Source organism: Cuculus canorus, chromosome 13, assembly GCF_017976375.1.
Source record: "Cuculus canorus isolate bCucCan1 chromosome 13, bCucCan1.pri, whole genome shotgun sequence".
In the NCBI taxonomy this organism is placed as follows: Eukaryota; Metazoa; Chordata; class Aves; order Cuculiformes; family Cuculidae; genus Cuculus; species Cuculus canorus.
This window is the reverse complement of record NC_071413.1, coordinates 9,666,998-9,686,927: the sequence shown is the minus strand read 5'-3', so window position 1 is coordinate 9,686,927 and position 19,930 is coordinate 9,666,998. Positions and strand designations below refer to the sequence as shown.

Here is a 19,930-nt window from a genome sequence, read left to right as displayed (position 1 = left end):
TAAAACAAGACACTTTTCAGGAAGGACCATCTTATGAAACAGCAGTTTGCATGTTAATATACATAAATACACAGGGTTACAATTTAGGGGGAAATACATAAAAAACCCACTTTCAAGTACACAAAATAAATGTAGTAAAATTGGACTATCCCTTCCACATACCTGCCTCAGAAAGAACCATTTCACAAACAGAATGAACCTCCATCCGTGATCTGCCAAGAGATCTCTCCACTGGACATAAGCTGCAGGAGGGTGTGGGGAGGGTTAATATCCAGTGTTTGAGATTAAGAGCAGATTCACCCAGGACAGTTCAGTCCCCACTCCCTTGACTATCAGCATGTGTGTAGTGTGATAATTACCCAGCCAGCACATTAAGAGAGCTGCAAGAGGTAGGAAATACTCCCTTACTTCCGTCTTCGGATCCCTGGCAGCTTAATGCTGTACAACTTCATTACCCACAACACCGTGGAAATCCTGTGACGCTGGGAGGCATTTATTAACAGTGACAGCAATGAGAATGTTGCCCTGCAGTCACAGCACCGGCACTGCCAGGCAGTAAACACAACCGACGGACACACAGCTTATGAAAAAAAGCTGCTGGATGCAGGCAGCCTAGAGTAGAAAGAGCCTTCCTGAGTAGAAGGAATAATGTCTACAGATACACAAGAGTAGCACAAATCGTCACAGACTTCCTGAAGATTTTCCTGCCAAGACACCATCAACAGAAAACTCATTGCATTATTTAAATAAAACACCAGTTTAAATGAATTCAAAAGACATTTGCCACGTACAGGAAGCCAAAAGGCTGATCCTTATGTTACCAACCTTTATCTGTTCCTTCTACTCCTTGTCCTACAGGAGTTTAGAGACCTCTAACATCACTAAACTCTTTAATAAAATTTCACAAACTGAGGAGTAAAACTTAATCAGTCTCCAAGAGGGAAGGAAAAGACATCTGAACAACAGATACTCCCTGATCTTGCTCTACATGCTCTCATGTTAAAATTGTTAAAACAAGCAACCTGTGCAACAGGGTTTGCGTCCTGTTTCCAAGCCATGCAACGGCAGAGATCCCATGCTTCACTTCAGCTACTGCAAGTGCAAAGGGCAATTCAAGTTTTCCTACCAGTCTCTGAGACACAAATTAAACGTTTGCAAAAACGGAAATACTTAAAACTCTTTAAACAATTTAAATCAGGACAGTTTCTATCAGAACATGACATATTTTTACACGTTTAAAAAAAAAAACAAGGTTATTAAATAAGACTCTCCATATCTTAAAAACGGAGAGGTTTTTTACATTACAGCCACAAGTGTTAGTTGTCCTGTCTTCCAAAACAGGAATGTTCATAAGTTGTTTCTTTGAAGCGCCTCGCAGAGGTTTTGATTGGCATCTGGTTCCTCAGTCATTACCTCCACAAGCTCCCACTCCCCTGACCTGCTGGATTTCTTGATGGCCTCTACTACACTCTGCATGTACAGACCATCTTCAAAAGAGGCTGCCATGGAGACAGGTTTATGGTCCCATGTCCGACGATCTTCCTGGTCTTGGAAAGACTGCCGCAGTGCTTGCACCATGTACACCATTCCTTTTAGGTAAAGCGGCGGGATGTCTTTAAACCCCTTATCCAAAAGGCCCTTGTTGACAGTCAGAGAGTCTGTAAACAGCAGTTCTTCTTGGAGTGCGGTGTTTTTCTGCCCATACAAGTCTGTCCCACGAGCTATAAGGCGACCGGTAGACCCAACAATCATGACTTCATGGATGAACGACCCAGGCATGTTGAAGTTGAGAGTCACAGTGCAACAGATGCCCTCGCTCATTAGCATCTGGAAAAAACAGAAATCATCGCTAGTGACGTGGCGGATCCCACTTATAGCTGTGTTCTGCTTCACGAAAGTCTTGAGCAAACCATGGACCTTCTCTGCTCTCCTGCTGATGAGGTGAGTTAGGAGGTCAATAATGTAGGTTCCCATTGTATGCAGACCACCTCCTCCCATCAGCTCATCACAGATCCAGTTGTACTTGTGGCTGAGCAGGCTTCCCCCATAAACTCGTACATCGCAGATCATCACGTTGCCCACATAGTGTTCTTCTATCAACTGCTTCATCTTCACAAAGGCAGGCAAGAAACGGAGAACATTGCCAACGATGCTCATCAGCTTGGGGTAATACCTGGCAGCTGTGACCATCCTGAAGGCATCCACTGAAGTAGCAGCTTTCTCACAGATCACGTTCTTCCCTATTCCTACAACACAAATGGAAAAGAAAAAAATATCGCACATGAGCAAAAAGTGCTCAGATGCCCCAAAGGCTGTTAAGAAATGGCGTTTTTAACAGTCAGGCTTTCCTACTGCAATTTCAAAGGCAAAGGTCTATGAACTGAAATATGAATACCAAGCGCAGCAAGTCTCAAAGCTGCTTCCAAGGTGCTCTGGTTGAAGAACCGACAAACTCCCACAGAGATGGGCTCCAAATAAAGAGGATTTTTATAACATGAAAGATAAATGGCCAAATGGCATCCCAAGTCATCAAATCAAGACATAAACCCAGCATGGAAATATTCACTCATCTTGGCTCTTTTTCTGCCCCAAGTCAGCTCTTCAAGGAGCCTGACAACGTCCACAAAAAAGTAGCTGAGTCCCTGCAGTGAGGGACCAAGAGTGGAGAGGCCCAAGCCAAAGGAGACCTCCCTTGCTGCCCTGGGCCAGCCGTTTCACGCTGGGCAGCTGATCACACTGGGCTGCCCTCGTCCTGCCACCCATTCGCCTGCCCTCAGCCTTGCGTCACTGCTGCGCTCTTTTTGCCAGCGTAGGTTGAGCCACTTGAGGAACTAAAACTGACTGATGCCTTTTTTGGTGATGGCAGTCAGCGCAGTGCACTGACAGCTCAGCACAGCCCACTGAGCACTGCTGGAGCATTGGGATAGAGACCTGGGGACACCATAACTTCTCTGGGATAACCCTGCAGTTGCCCTCACACTCCTTCCTTGTTTGCCTACAGTTTGAAAAGACCTCCATGCTATTTATTTCAGAGATGGAAGCACAATATGCAAAGAGCACTCATAGCACACTTGTTCATCCCGTTTCAAGAATGGGAAATCTGGATTTGTCACAACAGCAAGCAATGATAGTGCCCTGACTCTTTCCTTCATAATTAACATATATGTGCTATAATTTGTAGGGACTCCACAAACCCTCAAAAAAAAAAAAAAATCTACGTGCAAAGATGTCTCAAATGATGTAGCTAACCGACATAAACCAAGAGACAGAAGTAAAAGGCTCCTCAGTAGCCACTTCAGAAACCATCAGTTTGATGGCAGGGTTCAGTATGTGCAGCAGCATTGTCTTTAACATCCTGAAGAAATTTTACTCTGAGGGCGTTTCATGTTTTGCCTCCCTGAACTTCACCTCACACACAAACATCCCATATTTTACATTCCATCCCAGCTGGCAACTCTGCTCTGTGCTCACCTAATGCAAAGCTGGATGCATTTTAACTGTGGGACATGAACCACAACACAGACAGTTTGTAAAATTAATGTAGCTCCTCTGAGATCAAAAGGGCACAGATCTTAGGATAGCTTCTTACTTTGCCTGTTCTGTAGATAAACCATAAGATTACACCGATTTTAATTTGACTTATCCTCTGGGCTTTGATCTGTTCTGTCTGGTTCATGAACTTGATCCAGCGTTACTACTTTGTCCCTGTCATGCCACAGTGGTACCTTAGCACATTTATGGATGCCTGTCAGTAAGACACTTACACAAGCAAATTGCATCACCAGAAAAACTGGGTCTGTTTCTCCTCTCTGCCAGAAATAAAAATGGGGAGGGGAGGGGAAAAATAAGTCATGAAAATGTAAGCACTTTAAAACAAACAAACAAACCCCAACAAACCAAATCACACAAGACCATTATCACTGCACCACATCTGATCTTTTCTAAAGCCCAGCCTCTCAGCTACTAAACAACAACCTATTCTATAGAACTCAGAGCCAACAAGTCTCCAGTTCTAAACGTCACTGTATCAATCGGAACTTTCAGAGGAAATGCACTTGCCATCTTTGGCCCTGCACGGATTTTGTGTTCCTTCAGAAAGCTCAGTCACTGCAAGCCATCCAACACTGGCTGAAAATATAACACAGTACTCTTGGTAATGGATTTACACCTACCACTGCAACGAACCTGAAGAAAGACAAGGTCACCATCATATTGAGTCCGAGATGGCTGCATCAGTTTCCAGATCAGAACATTTCAGAACAGACAGAAATCAAGAATAAACTACCACTTACTACCTCATCCATTCATTTCTCTATTTTTTTCAGCTCTCCACTTATCTATACTTGCAGTCAAGCATACATTTCACCTCTAACTTCTGCACCAGCTTTGTCCCCCTTTCGTCCTCTGGATAATGCCATCTCATGGGTTCCCAGCCTTCAAATAAAGATTCTCAATTCATTTCAGTTAATAATTCACCAGAGAAGGCTCAATCCTCTCCTTTTAGCCAACTTGCTCATCAAGAGCCATGAGAATTAGCAAAACACTTACAAACTAACAAGTGTTTAAAAGAACCTTTACCATATTTAAAGACATAAATTCTAACTTACAATTCAAATATTTAAAAGTCAGAATACCTTAAATTCAAAGGACATTACTCTAACAAGGTAAACAAACTAACAAGGTAAACAAAAAAAAAAAGCCTCAAATCTTCCTCTGCACATCTAAGCAGCTTTGCAAATGTTTGTGCAGGGAGTTGTTTACTTCCAAAACAAATTACTGTAGAGCAAAAAGCCTAAGAACAAACAAACCACCCTGGCTCACATGGTTTGAGATATTACCCATCCTAAAATTAACTCCTGTGGATCTCCTGTAAACAAAGTAAAAATATCACACGTGTTATTTACAGAATTACACGCAAACTCACACCCACACTGTACCATGAGAAAGGACATTAACACTACAAAGTCACATGCCAGAGAATCAAGAAATGTCAGGATGCCCTGGAAGTTGGTTCCCACCTCCCTGCCCAACCAGTTTGGGTGTCGTCCCTCCTCTCCCAGACACCTTCACCCAGCCCAACCTGCTGGATTCCTCCTGTTCTCCCCAACATCTCCTCCTCCTCCAGCATCCGCCCTACTGTGCCAAGTGGAAGGATTCCTTCAGTTCTACCTGGAACCACATCAGCCCACTATGGACATGGATGCCCAAAGAGAGCTCCAGCTGGTGGCCAGGGTCACAGCACACTGGGTGAAAGCAGCATCTACAGAGAATTACAGTCTTAACTAACAAGATTTTTCTGAGTGCATGCAAAAAGTTTTTCAAAGGCTTTTAACTTTCAAGTTTGGTTTTAGTTCAGGGGAAAACAGAAAGCAGAGGTGAACAGCCTCCCCACTCTAGGCAGATCTCTGTTTCCTGTTGCAGAACGTGGGAAGATTTGAAATTAAATAAGCAACTTGTTTGGTAGTTTTGGGTGATTTTTTTTTTTTTTAAATGGGCATGAAACCACTTTACCCCCTCATCATTATCTCTGAAACACCTAATTTTTATTGAAAGCTCCCCACTGTAATTTCAGTCTGAAGAAGAAATGAGATATTTTAGCCCAAACGGTTCAAGATTTGCAAAGCTATAAGCAATTATAAATAATATTTTTACAAAACACTCCAGGTAACCTTTCTCACAGATGTCACTACCAATTCCACACAAAACCTTCAGCGCTGCATTTGCACGTTGCTGCAACCAGAACTGTGCTGGGATAACAGCTGCAATTTTCAATCTGCCAACAAGCTACGGATTTTCAGTCCAACTCCAGAGATAAAAAGGTACCTAGAGCCTTCACAGCAATTTGCCGAGTTAATGGTGGAGGGATATTGATGCAAACCAAATCTACGTCCTGGTGCAGCAAGACATCATCAGTCCGACTTGTGTAAAAGGAGATGTTCATTTCCTCTGCCAGCTGTTGGGCTTCCTCTTCAGTCTTCCCCCAAAGCGCTTCAATGGAGAAGCCTTCTGCTCTCAGCAAGGGTACCAGTACCCGGGCGGTGCTGCCAGTTCCAAACACACCCACACCAGGAAGCATTTTCATTCCGCATTCACTCAAGCATCAGGGTCTACACGTAGGCCTTCAATAAAATGTTCAGCTCCTCAGCTTTCTGCTCCATCCACAGGTCCTAAGACACAAAAAGTTACAAGTCAGTATAAAAAAAAAGGCATATTTTGACATCAAACGCAGCGTAATCTTCTATCCTTCACACAGCAGTCAAAATTGTCAAAGAGCCTCATGAGAAAAACCAAGCCCCCCCCAAACTTGCAATCCTTAGAGAAATAGTATTAAGGGACAAGTTAAACAATCCTATTGCAGAAGAACAGTAAGAAAGCAGCTTGACAAGTTGTGAGCCTCTCCCAAGCTTCCAAACTCAAAATGTATCTACAGAAATGCACACAGCTTGCTGGGAGAAACCACAGACAGTGAGGCACAAACTGGAAGTTACAGGAAGCATCAAGGGGACAGGACATGCAGTGTTGCACCAGTAGTAAAAGCAGCGCTGCTGTAGCTGTGATGATATGAATCTCCAGATGAGATAAAGGTTTGTGAGATGAGGTAATATCTGTTGAGTTTGAGCAAATAAATATTTCTTCATATATTAAATACACAAAGTGAAAACAACTACTTGGAGATCAATAATTTAATGATAGATAAGCCACTCCAGAGAGCATCTAGAAAATATGTCCTGTGGGGAAAGCCTGGATTCACTGAGCTTGTTTAGCCTGGAGAGAAGGCGACACGGAGATATACTGTCAGTGTTTAAATACACAGAAAACAGCTTTTGGAAAGGAAAAGGGCATCCTCTGTGTCCAGTGTGGGCAGTTTTAAGTTTTACTTAACTTGGGACAGTTAAAAATAGCTTCTTCTGCCCATGCCCATCTCCAGGAGTGTAGGGGTTTGCACACAATTATCCTATTCCCTACACACAAAGAAACACTCTCCTTTTGTTCTTTTAAGTACTTCCTGGTAAACGAATCCCTTCGGATCCCTACTTGCCAGTTTGACTTAGAATTGCTCTGGCCACGGTGGGCTGAGCTGCCTTTAGCATTTACTGGAGCGCTACTGTCAGGGAGAGATGCTGGAAGTCTCTTCAATGTGTGATAGCACAGCAACCTACGATCTGCCTTTTGTTCTGTGCCTGTTTGAATTCTTATCTACTACACCCACTGTTGACCTTTTTTGAATTTTCTTTTTTAGAAAGAAAAAGTTTTCTTTAGAAGCTTATTATGCAAAAGCAAAGACCATGTTGCAAAGGCCAACATCAGATCAACACCTTTGGAAAAAATCCCCATGAGCAACAAGAATCACAATCTGTTTTGAAAGAGATGACTACTCATCCACATCCTAAGTTACAATGTGCGAAAGCAAATCCTGACAGAGCACCGGGAAGTCCTAGCATGCAAGTCAAACCACTCACAGTGCAAAGGCTTCGGCATTTTGCTATCTGGGCTGCCTACACCAACTCAGATACCCAAACTGCAACCCCAACCAGATTTCTAGGTATTTGTGTGACAAACGCACTGAACCAGGAAACAGAAACAGCAGCACTTGAGACTATTTATTTTGCAAAACACACACAAATATTTACAGATGCTATGAAACACCTTATGAAATATTTACTCGATCAGTTAAGTATGCTTTTTGTTTGTTCTGTGTGATGATGGGACTGCAGTGATACAGTCATGGGCTGTCTTCATAAAGATGAACGAAGTTCACTCGAATTTGAATGAACTCCTTTTTATACAACATTCAGCAGAGTGCTCAAATAAGGACAGGATCAAAATGATCTTGAAAATATTTACTATTCTATGTAAGAGGGTAATTTCCAGGCGGGAAGGATGGCTTGCACTCAGGCTTGTTTTCTATAAATGATGCAAACAAAAATAAAATCTTGCAGCTGGATGGACAGCGAGTGGAACTGCTGAATGCCCACACATACATATTTGACAGTTTAAAGGCTGAAAGAAAACCTGCTTGCAGTAAAAAGAGCGGCATCTTCTTTTGAGCAGACTAAGCAAGCTGCAACAAAGATAAGGTGTGTGCCTACTTGCACCAGCTCCGACAGACACGCTCAACAATGTCAAAATTACACAAAAGGACAAAAGTTTAGAAAAGGCTGAATTCTTTTAAAAGGCTGTTAAAAGCACACTGTAGCACTTCACATGCACAACAGGAGACTGATAGATTCGCTACGATAAGCTGATTTCTGTAACACTCATTTCAAGTTTTACTTTTTTCTCCTTCCCATCCAACTATCTCTTAAAAACCTCAGTCAGGTGGAATTCATTTTAAACACATTTATTCTTAAAATGAAACATGCTCCTGCTGCATCATTATCACTAGCAGTTATCAGCACAGACCCACATAAGCCATGGAGACCACTACTACCACGGAGACCAACTCCTGATGATACAAGAACTTCAGGACACTGGCTCACCACTACTACCACAACAAATTAAGCAGCCAACTCAGCCTCAGTAATGACCTGGAGCAAGGCAGCCACATTCTCGGGACATGAAAACACCGCTTGCACAGTCACAGAGCCCAGAGGGGCTTGAGATCCCTCATACCCTGCAGGCAGAGGGCTCTGCAGGATGGCAATGACCAGAGGGCACACTTCTGTCCCTCACCCAACTGCCACTTGTAGCCTTTTATTCCCTTTCACCAACTGGGAAGCCCTGGTTTGTCAGGACAGTCACAGTGGAATGGATGAAGGGTAGTGGATGCTGAAGGGCAGCGCAAACACAGATCTTACACAGAGCCAGTCACAAAGTGAATGTGGCACAGGTAGAACCAGAGCAGGTAAACGCGGCAAGAGCCGTAATGGAAGGTTCAGCAAAAGCTTTTGAAAAGGGGTACCCTCCTGCACGCACACCCTGCAGATACACTCCAGCGCTGGCAGGTGTGACGCATCAGCCCAGGCCACCCCAGGGAAGCAATCTGAAACCCCACTTATCGAAACAGAAATTTTTCCTAACGCCCAATCTGAACCTCCCCTGGCACAACTTGTGGTCATTTCCTGTCATTTGAGAGAGAAGACCAGCACCCACCTCCCTACAACCTCCTCTCAGGCAGTTGTAGAGGGCGATGAGGTCCCCTCAGCCTCCTCCAGACTGAACAATGCTGTTCTCTCAAACACTCCCATAACCCGTGTTCTCCACCCCCCTCCTCAGCTCCATTCCCTTCTCTGGACGCGCCCCAGCCCCACAGTGTCCCTCTCTTATCGAGGGGCCCAAATTTGAGCCCAGGATTCGAGGTGCCGCCTCCCCAGCACCGAGCTCAGGACACAACCCCTGCCCTGCTGCCACCCCATTGATGAGCCAAGCCCGGACGCCACCGGGGCTCGGGCTGAGCCGCTGTCACCCACGGCTCACCTGCCCCGTTCCAGGCCTGTCACTGCGGCCGGGCGGGCCCTCCTCCGCTCCTCACGCCACCCCGTTCCCCCGGGCCCCACCGAGCGCCTCGGGCCGCCCTTACCTGCCGCCGCAGGGCGGAGGGGCCGCCGCCCGCCTGGTCCCCGCGCATCTTCCGCGCGCAGGCGCGGCAGACCCGACACCAAAATGGCGGCGCCCTGGGCAGCTTCGCGGACGCGTGTCCCGCAGCCAATCGCGTGTCAGGATATGGGTGGGAAGGCGGGTCTTATTCTGATTGACAGCACTTGCAGCCAATAGAAGGTCGGCGCGCCGCCGCATTGGTGCGCTGCCCCACCCGCTCCCGGAAGGAGCTCCTGCCAGGAGGGTTCAGGGGCTCGTGAAGAAACACTCCAGCGAGCGCCCTCTGCCCCGGGCAGAGGGTCACCCCGGGACATAGAGTCACCAAGATGGAAAAGACTTTCGAGATCATCAAACCCAACTGTACCTGTCCACTACTAAACCATATCCCTGACCACTTCATCTCCCTGTCTTTTCAATCCCTCCAGGGATGGTGACTCCACCAACTCCCTGTGCAGCTGTTCCAGTGCTCAAGAGCCTTTTCGGTGAATAAATTTTTCCTAAAGTCCAACCTGAACCTGTCGTGACACAGCTTGAGGCCATTGCTTCTCATCCTATCACTGGTTAATTGGGAGAAGAGCCCAGCTCCCTCCTCTCCACAACCTCCTTTCAGGTAGTTGTAGAGAGCAATGAGGTCTCCCTTCAGCCTCCTCCAGGCTAAACAACCCGAGCTCCCTCAGCCACTTCTCATAAGCCTTGTTCTCCAGCCCCTTCACCAGCTTCATTCCCCTGTTCTGGACACACTCTAGCACCTCAATGTCTTTCTTGCAGTGAGGGGCCTGAAACAGCACAGTACTCAAGGTGCGGTCTCACCAGTGCCGAGTACAGAGGGAGAATCACCTCCCTGGCCCTGCTGGTCACGCGTTTCTGATCCAAGCCAAGATGCCATTGGCCTTCTTGGCCACCTGGGCACACTGCTGGCTCATGTTCAGCTGCTGTCAATCAATACCTCCAGATCCTTCTTCTCCATGCAGCTCTCCAGCCACTCTTCCCCAAGCCTATAGCTCTGCATGGAGTTGTTGTGTCCCAAGTGCAGGACTCGACACTTGGCCTTGTTAAACCCCAGGGAGGTGCATGCAGCTGGGCTGTGTGTGCCCAGCATGGGGGGGCTTGAAAGAGACCTGGAGTGCAGAGTGGTGTGGCCAAAGCTAAGTGTCTCAGACTCTGCCCTCTCCCTGGCAGAGATACCCATGGGGCTTTGGGAGGGCCCCCGTCATGTGGAGAGGTGCAGGATCAGCTCAGCATTCCCAAATTCTCAGCACCACTTGCTTTCTGCAGCCCACCAGTCTTCAACTCAGGAGCATCCCTGCTGGATAGGCTCTGTCATCCTCTTCTGTTCCCTGTGCTGCAGTGAAGGTGGTGTTTGGATCATACTCACTGGTGATAGAAAATGGTCCCAGTAGGATGGTGCTCCCCACACTCCGTTTCAGGGAGGACCGTGGTGATGGGCTGCCATTCTGCAAGCTCAGTTTGACCTCCATCATCTTGGGAAACAGGAAGGAAACAGGGAAGGGAGGAAGGGAAAATAGGTGAAAGGAGCGCTGCCTGAGAAGAGGATGTTGGGTGTGGCTCAAAATGGGATAGGGAGTGATTACTGGAAATGCTGACAGGAAACTAAAGGCAGAGAGGCATGGTAGAGGAGAGCAGATTTTGCTCTGAGCAGGAAAGAGCAGGAGTTGCAGTGAGCAGTGAAGAGCCTGCCAAGAGGTGGCACACATGGAGGCTGGGGACAAAAGGGAACCTGCGCCTGCTGCCTGTACTGCCTGCATCCCTTTGGTTGCAAGGGTGACACAAGCTGTCTCTGGCCTTATGGACATTCCTGTCCTGGTGTCTCTCCCAGCAGAGGTGGCAGGGGGGTGTGGAGGTCTGCCCGGAGCACCCCATCCCTGCAGGGCAGGAGCTGGGAGCTGGGGACTCACCGCCAGAGCAGGCAGTAGGCAGGGCTGCAAGGGTCCCTGCCAGGCTGGGGCTTGTACATCCCACATGTGAGCAACCAGAAATCTCTGACCAAGCTCATCCCCATGTCAAACCGCAGTGGTCCTTGGTGTTTGGGCTCTGGCAGGGTGTGTGGATCCCCACATGAGCTCAGCTAGCAGGTCAGGCAGGGGAGACATCACCCTGTCACCCCACTGAGATAGCAGCATCGCTTTCTCCAAGGGGTCCGTTCCCTGGGGTAAAACAAAAAGGACTAAGGTGGTGAGGGGAGGCTGTTCTGTAGGAAGCCAGAAAAGCCCTTTCCTCTGCACCTGCCCATGCCAGCGATGGGGAGCTACTGGGCTGTGACCTAAAATACTGGGAAACGGCCATGAGCGGTGCTCATCTGTGTTATTCGGGTCTGCCTCAGGGCTGAGGGCATGTGGCTGGGTGAAACTGCAGGAGGACTCAAACATTGAAGAGAGGAGATAAGCATCAAGCTGAGAGAAAGGGAAGAGAGAGGAAGCCTGCAAGTGCAGGAGGAACTGCCTGGCCAAGTGGTGAGGAGGTGAGGTCCCAGCAGGGCTGCAACTTGTCCTGACTGAGCAGTGACTCTCCGCACTGCAGAGAGAGACAGGAACCTCCCAGCAGATCCCACCAGGCACCCAGCATCATCCCTGTGAGGCTGCTGGGAAGATAGCATGAAGATCTGGCTGGCTGACAGCTTTCTGCCCCTGCTGCTCTTCACCTGGCTGCCCACTGGTGAGTTCCCATGCTCTGAACACTTCCATCTTTGCATATGCCTGCAGGAAATTTGGGACATGGCTGCTGCTGCTTTTTCCTCTCCTCTTGCAGCATTTGACCCCCCACTTCTGCACCAGCGCCTCGCTGTGTGCCTTGCAGATTCCTGGGCCCAGGCTGTGGGCTCTACACATGGGGACCTAATTTCAGACTGCAGGGCTTTGGACCAGCATTGACTTTGGCAGCAGGGAGAGAAATTGGTTGTGGGAGTCAGAGAGGAAGAAAACAGGGGAGCTTATAAGCCTGATAACTGCAAAGGGGGTCAGCCTCACGTGGAGGTTGCGGATATTCCTTGAAACAAACCCAGCATTGCATGGTTGTGGGTTTTTTTTGGGCAGGACTCACTCAGCAAATTTCAGCCACCATCGATGCGTCGCTACAGTTAGATCTCGTCTTGCAGTGCCGGCTCCAGGCATGCTCAGGCAGCACCACCTGGGAGGTGAAGTGGCTCAATACCACCCGAAACAATGGAGAAAAGCAGAATGAAGGTGATGTGAAAAAGAGTTCTGCCCAGCTCATCTTCACTGGTGTGAACACCGCAGATACAGGAACTTACACATGCAGAATGGAGAACACAAGGAGTGTACTCAAGGATGGTCGGACACACAAGTTCCCCAATAGGAAAGGGAAAACTGTCCACAGCCAAGTCTCCCAAACCAACTCTCCACATTGGTCACCTTCCTGTGAGGGACTTCAACATAGCCAGTCCTCCATGGGGACAACTCTACTCAAGAAGCCCCAAAAGACAGGTTGGGTTTTTGTTCTCTTTTTTTTTTTTTTTTTTTTTTTGAGGGGTGTTGTTTTTTAAATTGAGGCAGTTACAGGCACGGTGTCCCACCACCCTGGCATCCTCCTCAGCCTCAGGCAACTGGGAACGTGGGGAACCAGCATTCTCTGACACTGTGTAGGGTTGTCCCCACGGAGAGTCACCCATGTGGAGTTTGTTCTAGACTCCCCACCAACACCCAAGGGAGTAGAGGGGAAGGACTGAAACAGAGAAATGCTTGTGCGCTGCACAGCGTTGGGTGGCACTAATCAGTATGCAACATTTCAACATGCAATGTTGAGGAAGGTTTAGCAGCTGGACTTGGAAAAGAGCATCAGCTGCTGGAGGAAAGGATAGTTACTTCACCGTGTCTTTTGTGAGTGATATTTACCAGAGGGATATGACCCCTGCAAGGTCGTGGATGTGACTTATATTTTGCTTCTCACTTATATTTTTATTTCCTTCAGAGACAGTCAGCCATCCCACAGAATCCCTCATCACTGTGGAGTGCAGGTTTAGGATTTGGTTGGAGAATATCACGGTACATGTGGAGTGGTACAAAACTGTGTGTTTAGACGTGGGGAATCCAACCGACACCCTGTCTCTGGGAGAGAACTGTACCAATCTCACCAGCCTTGGTGTGCATGCAGCTGATGTGGGAATCTGTGGATGTAAGGTGTTCATCACAAAAATAAACTTGACAGACACTGGAAATGGCACTCAAGGGACAGGTCCTGGTAAGTGGCACTGCTTCCATTTGCATGGGGATGATTAGTGGGCACAGAAGGATACTGCGAACAATGCTCCCCCTGGTATCCCTGCGTGCCATTTCCCCCACACCATCCTGGGCACTGGAGGAGCTGATCTAGCACAGCCCTTTTGGCAGATCCATCCCACCACAGAGCTGTTTGGCCATCAAGTTCTTGAAATAGGACCTACTACATCCTCCAATTGCAGCACGTCATCCGAGTGCTGAGATGGCTGGGTCTGCGGTGGCAGGAGCAGAACAGTTGGGGTTGTGGGGTCCGGGTTCCTGCCTCAAAGCAGAGCGGGAAGCAAGGTGTCTTCCCCCTCTGGGAACTCTCTCACTTGTGTTTCTGTCTTCTAGACTTTGGCCTTGGGGCACCTCAGACCAATGGCACCAAGAAGGAGACCTGGACTGGTGAGTCCCCGCAGCCCCCTGGCTGCAAGAGTGGGAGGCAGAAGGGTTCCTCAGGGAGAAAGAGGAGCAGCAAGGTGAGGAAACATCCTGACCTTTTCCTACAAGCAGCTGGGAACTGCTGGCAAGCTGGGGTAGGCACCCGCAGATCAGAGGCTGTGAAGGGAAGGGACTCTGATGTTCTAACCATTCCCCTTGTCTGAGTTCAGATGAGTGTTTGGAGACTGCTTCCTGCAGGATTTTGCCAGCACCCTGGGGCTTTGGGGGCTGAGGGTGGTTCAGGTTCAGGAAGCTCAAGTCTGGAAAAGAATCACCCCCCCCCAAAAGGAGGCAATGGCAGTAAGTGTCCCTACTTGGTAGGATGGCGGCTCACAAGTGTCTCTGTGATGGTTGTGTATGCAGGACTCAACTTCTTCCTGTGTATCGTGTGCGGCTTAGTGGTTGCGACACTTCTTTACGTGCCAGTAATTGTCTTTCTGCTGTGGCAGCGCAGAAGGAACAGAAAAGGTAAGGCTGAGCCCATGCCAAGCCTCTGCCTATTGTGGGAGCTGGTCAGCATCTCCATGTCAGCAACCTGCTGGTCTGAACAAGCCCAGGCTTGGGAGAGGTCCATCTTCAGTATTCTACAGCTCCCACTCAGTGTTCCCTGAACAAGTCTGTCCTCCTGGACAGAAGGTTCACCCCCTCCTTTCCCTCTGGACAGTTGCTGGTGAACGTCCAGTTACGGCACAAGCTGTGGTGCAAGTGAAACAAGTCTTGCACATCATCGCATTTCCAGAAGTGTCCAGCTCAGAGCTCTTCTCCACCCCCTCCAAGGGCTTTTAAACCCTTGCCAGCCTCTCCTGCCCCTTGGCCATCTTCAGACCCAGCCAGCTGCAGACTCCCATACTCTCCTGCAACAAAAGCAGGACCAAGGCAGCTGTTTTCTTCATTTAAAATAATGATAATGATGATGATCAATTTAAGCTATGTTTCCTTTTTCAGGGAAGCTCACAAGCAGGCAAGTGAGAGAGGGGAATCAGCTCAGCACGGTAAGCCAGGGCGGGCTTTGCAACTGTCGTTCTCTTCTCCCTGTAAAAAACTGCACTGGCTGTAGGATACCCATTTAAAGGATTTCAGAGTAGAATCAGCTTTGCTTTCTTAAAATGTGGTCCTAAACACTTATTAATACCTGTTAAATAGGACCTTATGAGCTTCTGAATAGGTGGCACCACTGAGCAAGCTGTATAATGCGTGGGCAGTGCAAACAATATTGCTAGTGGAAAAATATTAGCAAGGGAGAAGCAGAAGGGAAGGTGAGGGCTCTACTCATTGCTTTCTCCCCTGCAGGCAGCCCCAGTGACAGAGACCGAGGACCTGACCTATGCCAACCTGAAGTTTGAAAAGAAGGGAACAAAACCGGTTGCCTCTGGTGTTGTTTACACTGAGATCAAACCATCACAACAAAAGCAGAGCAGCGGAAATGTCAGTGGTGCCAACACAGGGTTGGATGTCTCCCTTAACAGAGAGGGCAAATGAGGGAAAAGTGAGGAAGAAGCAGGTTGTTTTGTGCCTGTTGGGGTCATCATCCCCGAAAACTAGGCATTAGCTTATACAAAAGTGCAACCTTGGCAACCAAAGACACCTGTTTATCCCCAAGTGGCTGCACCACTGTTTTACCTGGAAGAAGCCATCTCTTGCAGTGAGAACAGGGCTCTTCCAGCCAGTTTTCCTCTTGCCTTCCTCAAGCACCACCAAATCTCAGCAACTCCTTTCATAGTCTCTGGTCACTGATAGGCTCCTCTAGCAACTTGCTCCATGTTCCAGCAGTGTCACCACGCACCATGTGGCTGCCATGGTCCAGGAAGCACATGGTGACTCCTTGATGTTGGACGTGCTGGGTGGAATGGCCTTGAGAACCTCTTCTTGGTGCTGGAAAGCTCCCAGAACAATTTTCTGGACGTTCTCTGAAGCTGCCACCTGCTGTGACATGGGTTGACCCTGCTCTGGTTCCCTTGCTCGAAACACAAGAAGCAAGGATGGATCCACATCCTTTGCTTCACAGAGGTGCTGCTGCATGTGATGTATGTGGACCTGCTTCGTATGACAGTGGACAGGTGTCCTCATGCTTGCAGAGCTTTCCTCTAATTTGTAAAAATAAAAAAGAAAATAAAAGGGGATGTTTTTGCCCTCAGTGTTTCCAGTTCTGTACTTCTGACAGAGACCCAGCTGGAGTCCACTGGGAGTAGTCACTAAACCCTGGAGACATCTCCCACTCAGTCGAGTTTCAGAGCTGTTCTCCAAAGCATTGCTGGTAGAGCTCCTGATGTCTCGGGGGCACAGCTCAGCTCACGCATGGCCAGGAAGACGCAGGCAAGGGAAAAATTGAATTTTTAAGACCCCTACTATGAGAAGGACATTGAGGGGCAGGAGTGCATCCAGAGAAGGGGAACAGAGCTGGGAGAGGGTCTGGAGCACAAGTGTTAAGAGGAGCAGCAGAGGGAATGGAGATTCTTTAGCCTGGTGGGAAGGAAGCTGAGGAGATGCCTCATTGCTTTCTACAACTAACCTGATAGGAGGTTGTAGTGAGGGGGTGTTGGTCTCTTCTCTAGAGTGACAGGACAAGAGGAAATGGCCTCAAGTTGCACCAGGGGAGGTTCAGATTGGATATCAGGAAAAATTTCTTCACTGAAAAGGTTGTCAAGCACTAGAACCACATCCCCATGGAAGTGGTGGAGTCACCATCCTGTGGCATTTAGGGACCTGGTTTAGCAGTGGACTTGGCAGTTGGACGCAATGATCTTAAGGGTCTTTTTCAATCTAAATGATTCTATGATTCTATATAGCCCTTGCACTGGCCCAGTAGAGCCCTTCTCATGTTCCTACAGCATGAAATGACCATGCTGGAATTTTAAGGAGAAAGAGTTTTAAAAAAATGACTCCAGCTAAGAGGGACTGCTCATGACTCCAAGAAGAGCTGAGCAGGAAGCCTGAGATGTATTAAACCTTGGCCGCCGGTTCTCCTTAGCAGAGGCAGAAGGGGAAGCTGCAGAGAAATTTTTCAGCATCCCACTGGTCAAAAAAAGAAGGCCAGGAAGAAATAAAATACACAAAGAGTGTGAGCAGAATGACAGGATCACTAAATTGCAGAGGAAAGCTAAGGCACAAAACGAGTTAAGACTATTAAGGGCTGCAAAAGGCTCTGCATTGGTTTAACTGCTTTAAAAAGAAGAGGAAGGAAAAGAGAAAGTCTGGCCCATTGCTTCACTAAGGAAGAGTCATTAACTGATGTGGCTGAGAAAGCTGGAGCGTTTGCAGCGCCACTTTTGCATCCTCCCTTACGCCCAGGCTTAGTGGGCATCAGGTCTGGGATAATGTTTTTAAGAAGGAAAGAAGCTGTGAAGTAGCCTTGGAGCAGTTCCACAAGTGAGCAAGAGAGGAAGAAATGCAGCAGGGGCTGATTAAGGAACTGGCTGATACAATCTCTTGAATTCTCTTTTGCAGGTGCAAGTGGGGAGGGTGGGGACACGTCTTTGTCCACTGGCTAATTTTCAAAGGGCGAAGTGGCTACGGCCAGAGCTGAGCCTCTGAATTTCACTTCTCAGAAAGATCACTATCACAAAGGCTCAAGCAAATGTGTGAAGATAAAGCGATAATAAATGCAATGCCCTCCTTGCCTCAAGCACGGTGGTGCCACCTCTGTATGGCCGAAGTCCCCATTGTTCCCATGTGTGCTCAAGGCAGGTGGGTGAGGTGTCTGTGATGGGTTTCCATGCCAGGAGACAGTGGTTGTCCTTGCTGTCCTGCAAGCTCCACTCACCACGTGGAGGAAGTCTGAGTCAGGAGGAGAAAAAGAAGTAAAAGTGCTGCTTCTCCCAGTATTTTGGGGGATTTTTTAGGGCAGAATCATAGCAGCAGGCTCCTGGTGAGAGCACAAAGGAGCCACTCAGTCTCTGGAGAAGAGGGGTGTGCAGCTGGGGAGGTCTCTGCCTCGGAGCTGCTGCCTGATGTGGTCCCCAATCTTCATACCCATCGTGATGGTGCTTTTGGTTGCTGGCGGACAAGTCCTCAGTGTTGCAGTCACTGCTGGCTTGATTCCTACACAGTCCTCAACCAAACCTCCTGTGGTAAGGGCTCAGCAGAACACAGGGTGCCAGAACACGCAGGAGAGGCTTGGCCTCCAACACACTTGCTGCCCAATGGAAGAGCAGCAGGGAAAAAGTAGGGACCTGAACTGTGTCACACTAGGAAAACCCAGAAAAAGCAAAAGGGAAAAAGAAAAAAACAAGCCAAGGAGCTTGGGAGGGGAATGGGAAAGGATGGGAATGGGTGAGGGTGGCAGTGGGGATGACTGTAGTATAGCTGTAGGGCGTGAAAAAGACAAGGAGAGAGGCCAGTGAAGAGAGAAAGCAGAAGAGTGTTAGGGAAAGAGGAACAGAGAGGTGGAAGGAGGTAGAGAAAGAGGAGAGAAGACACCAGAAGAGTCAGGAGGGAGAAGTAGTGAGGAAGGAAAATGGCTCACCGATCTCACTTTGCTGTGGGAAAAAAGAGCAGTTAATTAGTTGGATGATTAATTGTGTTTCTGCTGGCAAGTTCATTGGATTCTAACACCCCTGAAGCTCTCAGAGATGCCCAGGCCAGGTGTGAGGACAGGTTTATTTCTTGCTCTGTAGAGGGCACGTCCCTCCCTGGCTCACAGAGCATCTCCTTCTCACCCAGGAAACCAAATTTCTCCAGCAAGGACGGTTACCAGCAAGCATCACACTTATTTAAGAACCAAGTAGCACACGTAAAGCAAACTGCAAAGATGCAGAGAAAAGCTGTCTGGCCCTTGCATCGATGGGCCTCTGATGGCCGCCAACATGGCCATGCTTTTCCCAGCAGGAGGAAAAGCAACTGCTTTAATCCAAGGCGAGGAAAGCAGGTGTGCAAGTGGAGCCAGCACTGAACTCTATGTCTCTTCATGCCTTCTCAAGTAGAACCTATGCAAGGGGATGTCCCAGGGTGTGAGCACGGAGGCAGGGATGGATGCACAGGGGTATTTCTTCATGAATGGCTCCATAAAGCATCTCCTGAACAGGATCCAGGGTAAAAGGGTCAAAGGATGCTAAAAGAGGCAGGAGGAGAAGGGCAAAAAATGCTGCTCATCTCATCTGTCAAGAAGAACAGATAAATGCTCAGCTCCATGACGCAGTACTTGGCCCACAGCACAAAGGGCTGCGTCTCACAGATCTACGGAAACCCAGGGCGGTTCATGGTTTCAGTTTTATTGCTAGGGAGGATTGATTGGAGGAACCTCCCTGATTACTCTAATCCCCCCTTTTTTGTAAATTAGGCTGTTTCTATGTCCCCAAGATGACGCTCACCAGGACCAGTTTCAGTGGTGTTGGGAGGAGAAGCCAACACAGCGATAACAGGTAATACTACATAAAGAGAACAAAATTATACAGCATTAACCATCATTAAGTGAATTCAGCAGTATCTTAAAGTGTTTCCAGCTTGTTTAAACTCCATCTGAGTGATCACTGTAAAACAAAAGCTTCTACCACTGCCTTCTCCTTTTTCATCTTATTTACTCCTGAAAGGAAAGCAGAGTTTGGTTAAGGGCTGCCTTCATCAGCAACCTTTCACAGGGAGACATGCAGAGCCCCAATCTTCTGCGATCAGGAAGGCTGAAAAAAGGCAAAGAAACGCCAAAAGATCAAGGGTGTGGAGAGAGGCTTTTACCTCTTTCTTTATATCACAACGTAGGAGCGCTAAAAGGTTTGTTGGAGAAG

General features: G+C 48.1%; 2 protein-coding genes across 6 annotated transcripts; one reads left to right on the top strand and one right to left on the bottom strand.

The window, feature by feature from the left end:
- Positions 1 to 13: 13 nt before the first annotated feature.
- Positions 14 to 9,645, bottom strand: GFOD2 (glucose-fructose oxidoreductase domain containing 2). 5 transcript variants are annotated; one of them, XM_054078989.1, is made up of 3 exons: positions 9,418 to 9,549; positions 5,824 to 6,167; positions 14 to 2,246 (listed from the first exon to the last, which is right to left on the bottom strand). In XM_054078989.1, exons 2-3 carry the CDS (start codon positions 6,080 to 6,082, stop codon positions 1,348 to 1,350), a joined length of 1,158 nt encoding a protein of 385 aa, XP_053934964.1. In that variant the 5' UTR covers positions 6,083 to 6,167; positions 9,418 to 9,549; the 3' UTR covers positions 14 to 1,347. The 5 variants fall into 5 exon arrangements, with proteins under 5 accessions (XP_053934964.1, XP_053934962.1, XP_053934965.1 ...); XM_054078987.1 differs by having other exon boundaries at positions 15 to 2,246; positions 9,521 to 9,645; XM_054078990.1 differs by lacking the exon at positions 9,418 to 9,549 and adding an exon at positions 3,765 to 3,809 and having other exon boundaries at positions 16 to 2,246; positions 5,824 to 5,917.
- Positions 9,646 to 11,995: 2,350 nt separating this feature from the next.
- On the top strand, positions 11,996 to 14,999 carry LOC128853517 (uncharacterized). Its single transcript, XM_054079073.1, has 6 exons — positions 11,996 to 12,210; positions 12,588 to 12,998; positions 13,483 to 13,752; positions 14,124 to 14,177; positions 14,577 to 14,681; positions 14,878 to 14,999. Exons 1-6 carry the CDS (start codon positions 12,150 to 12,152, stop codon positions 14,997 to 14,999), a joined length of 1,023 nt encoding a protein of 340 aa, XP_053935048.1. The 5' UTR covers positions 11,996 to 12,149.
- Positions 15,000 to 19,930: the final 4,931 nt, after the last annotated feature.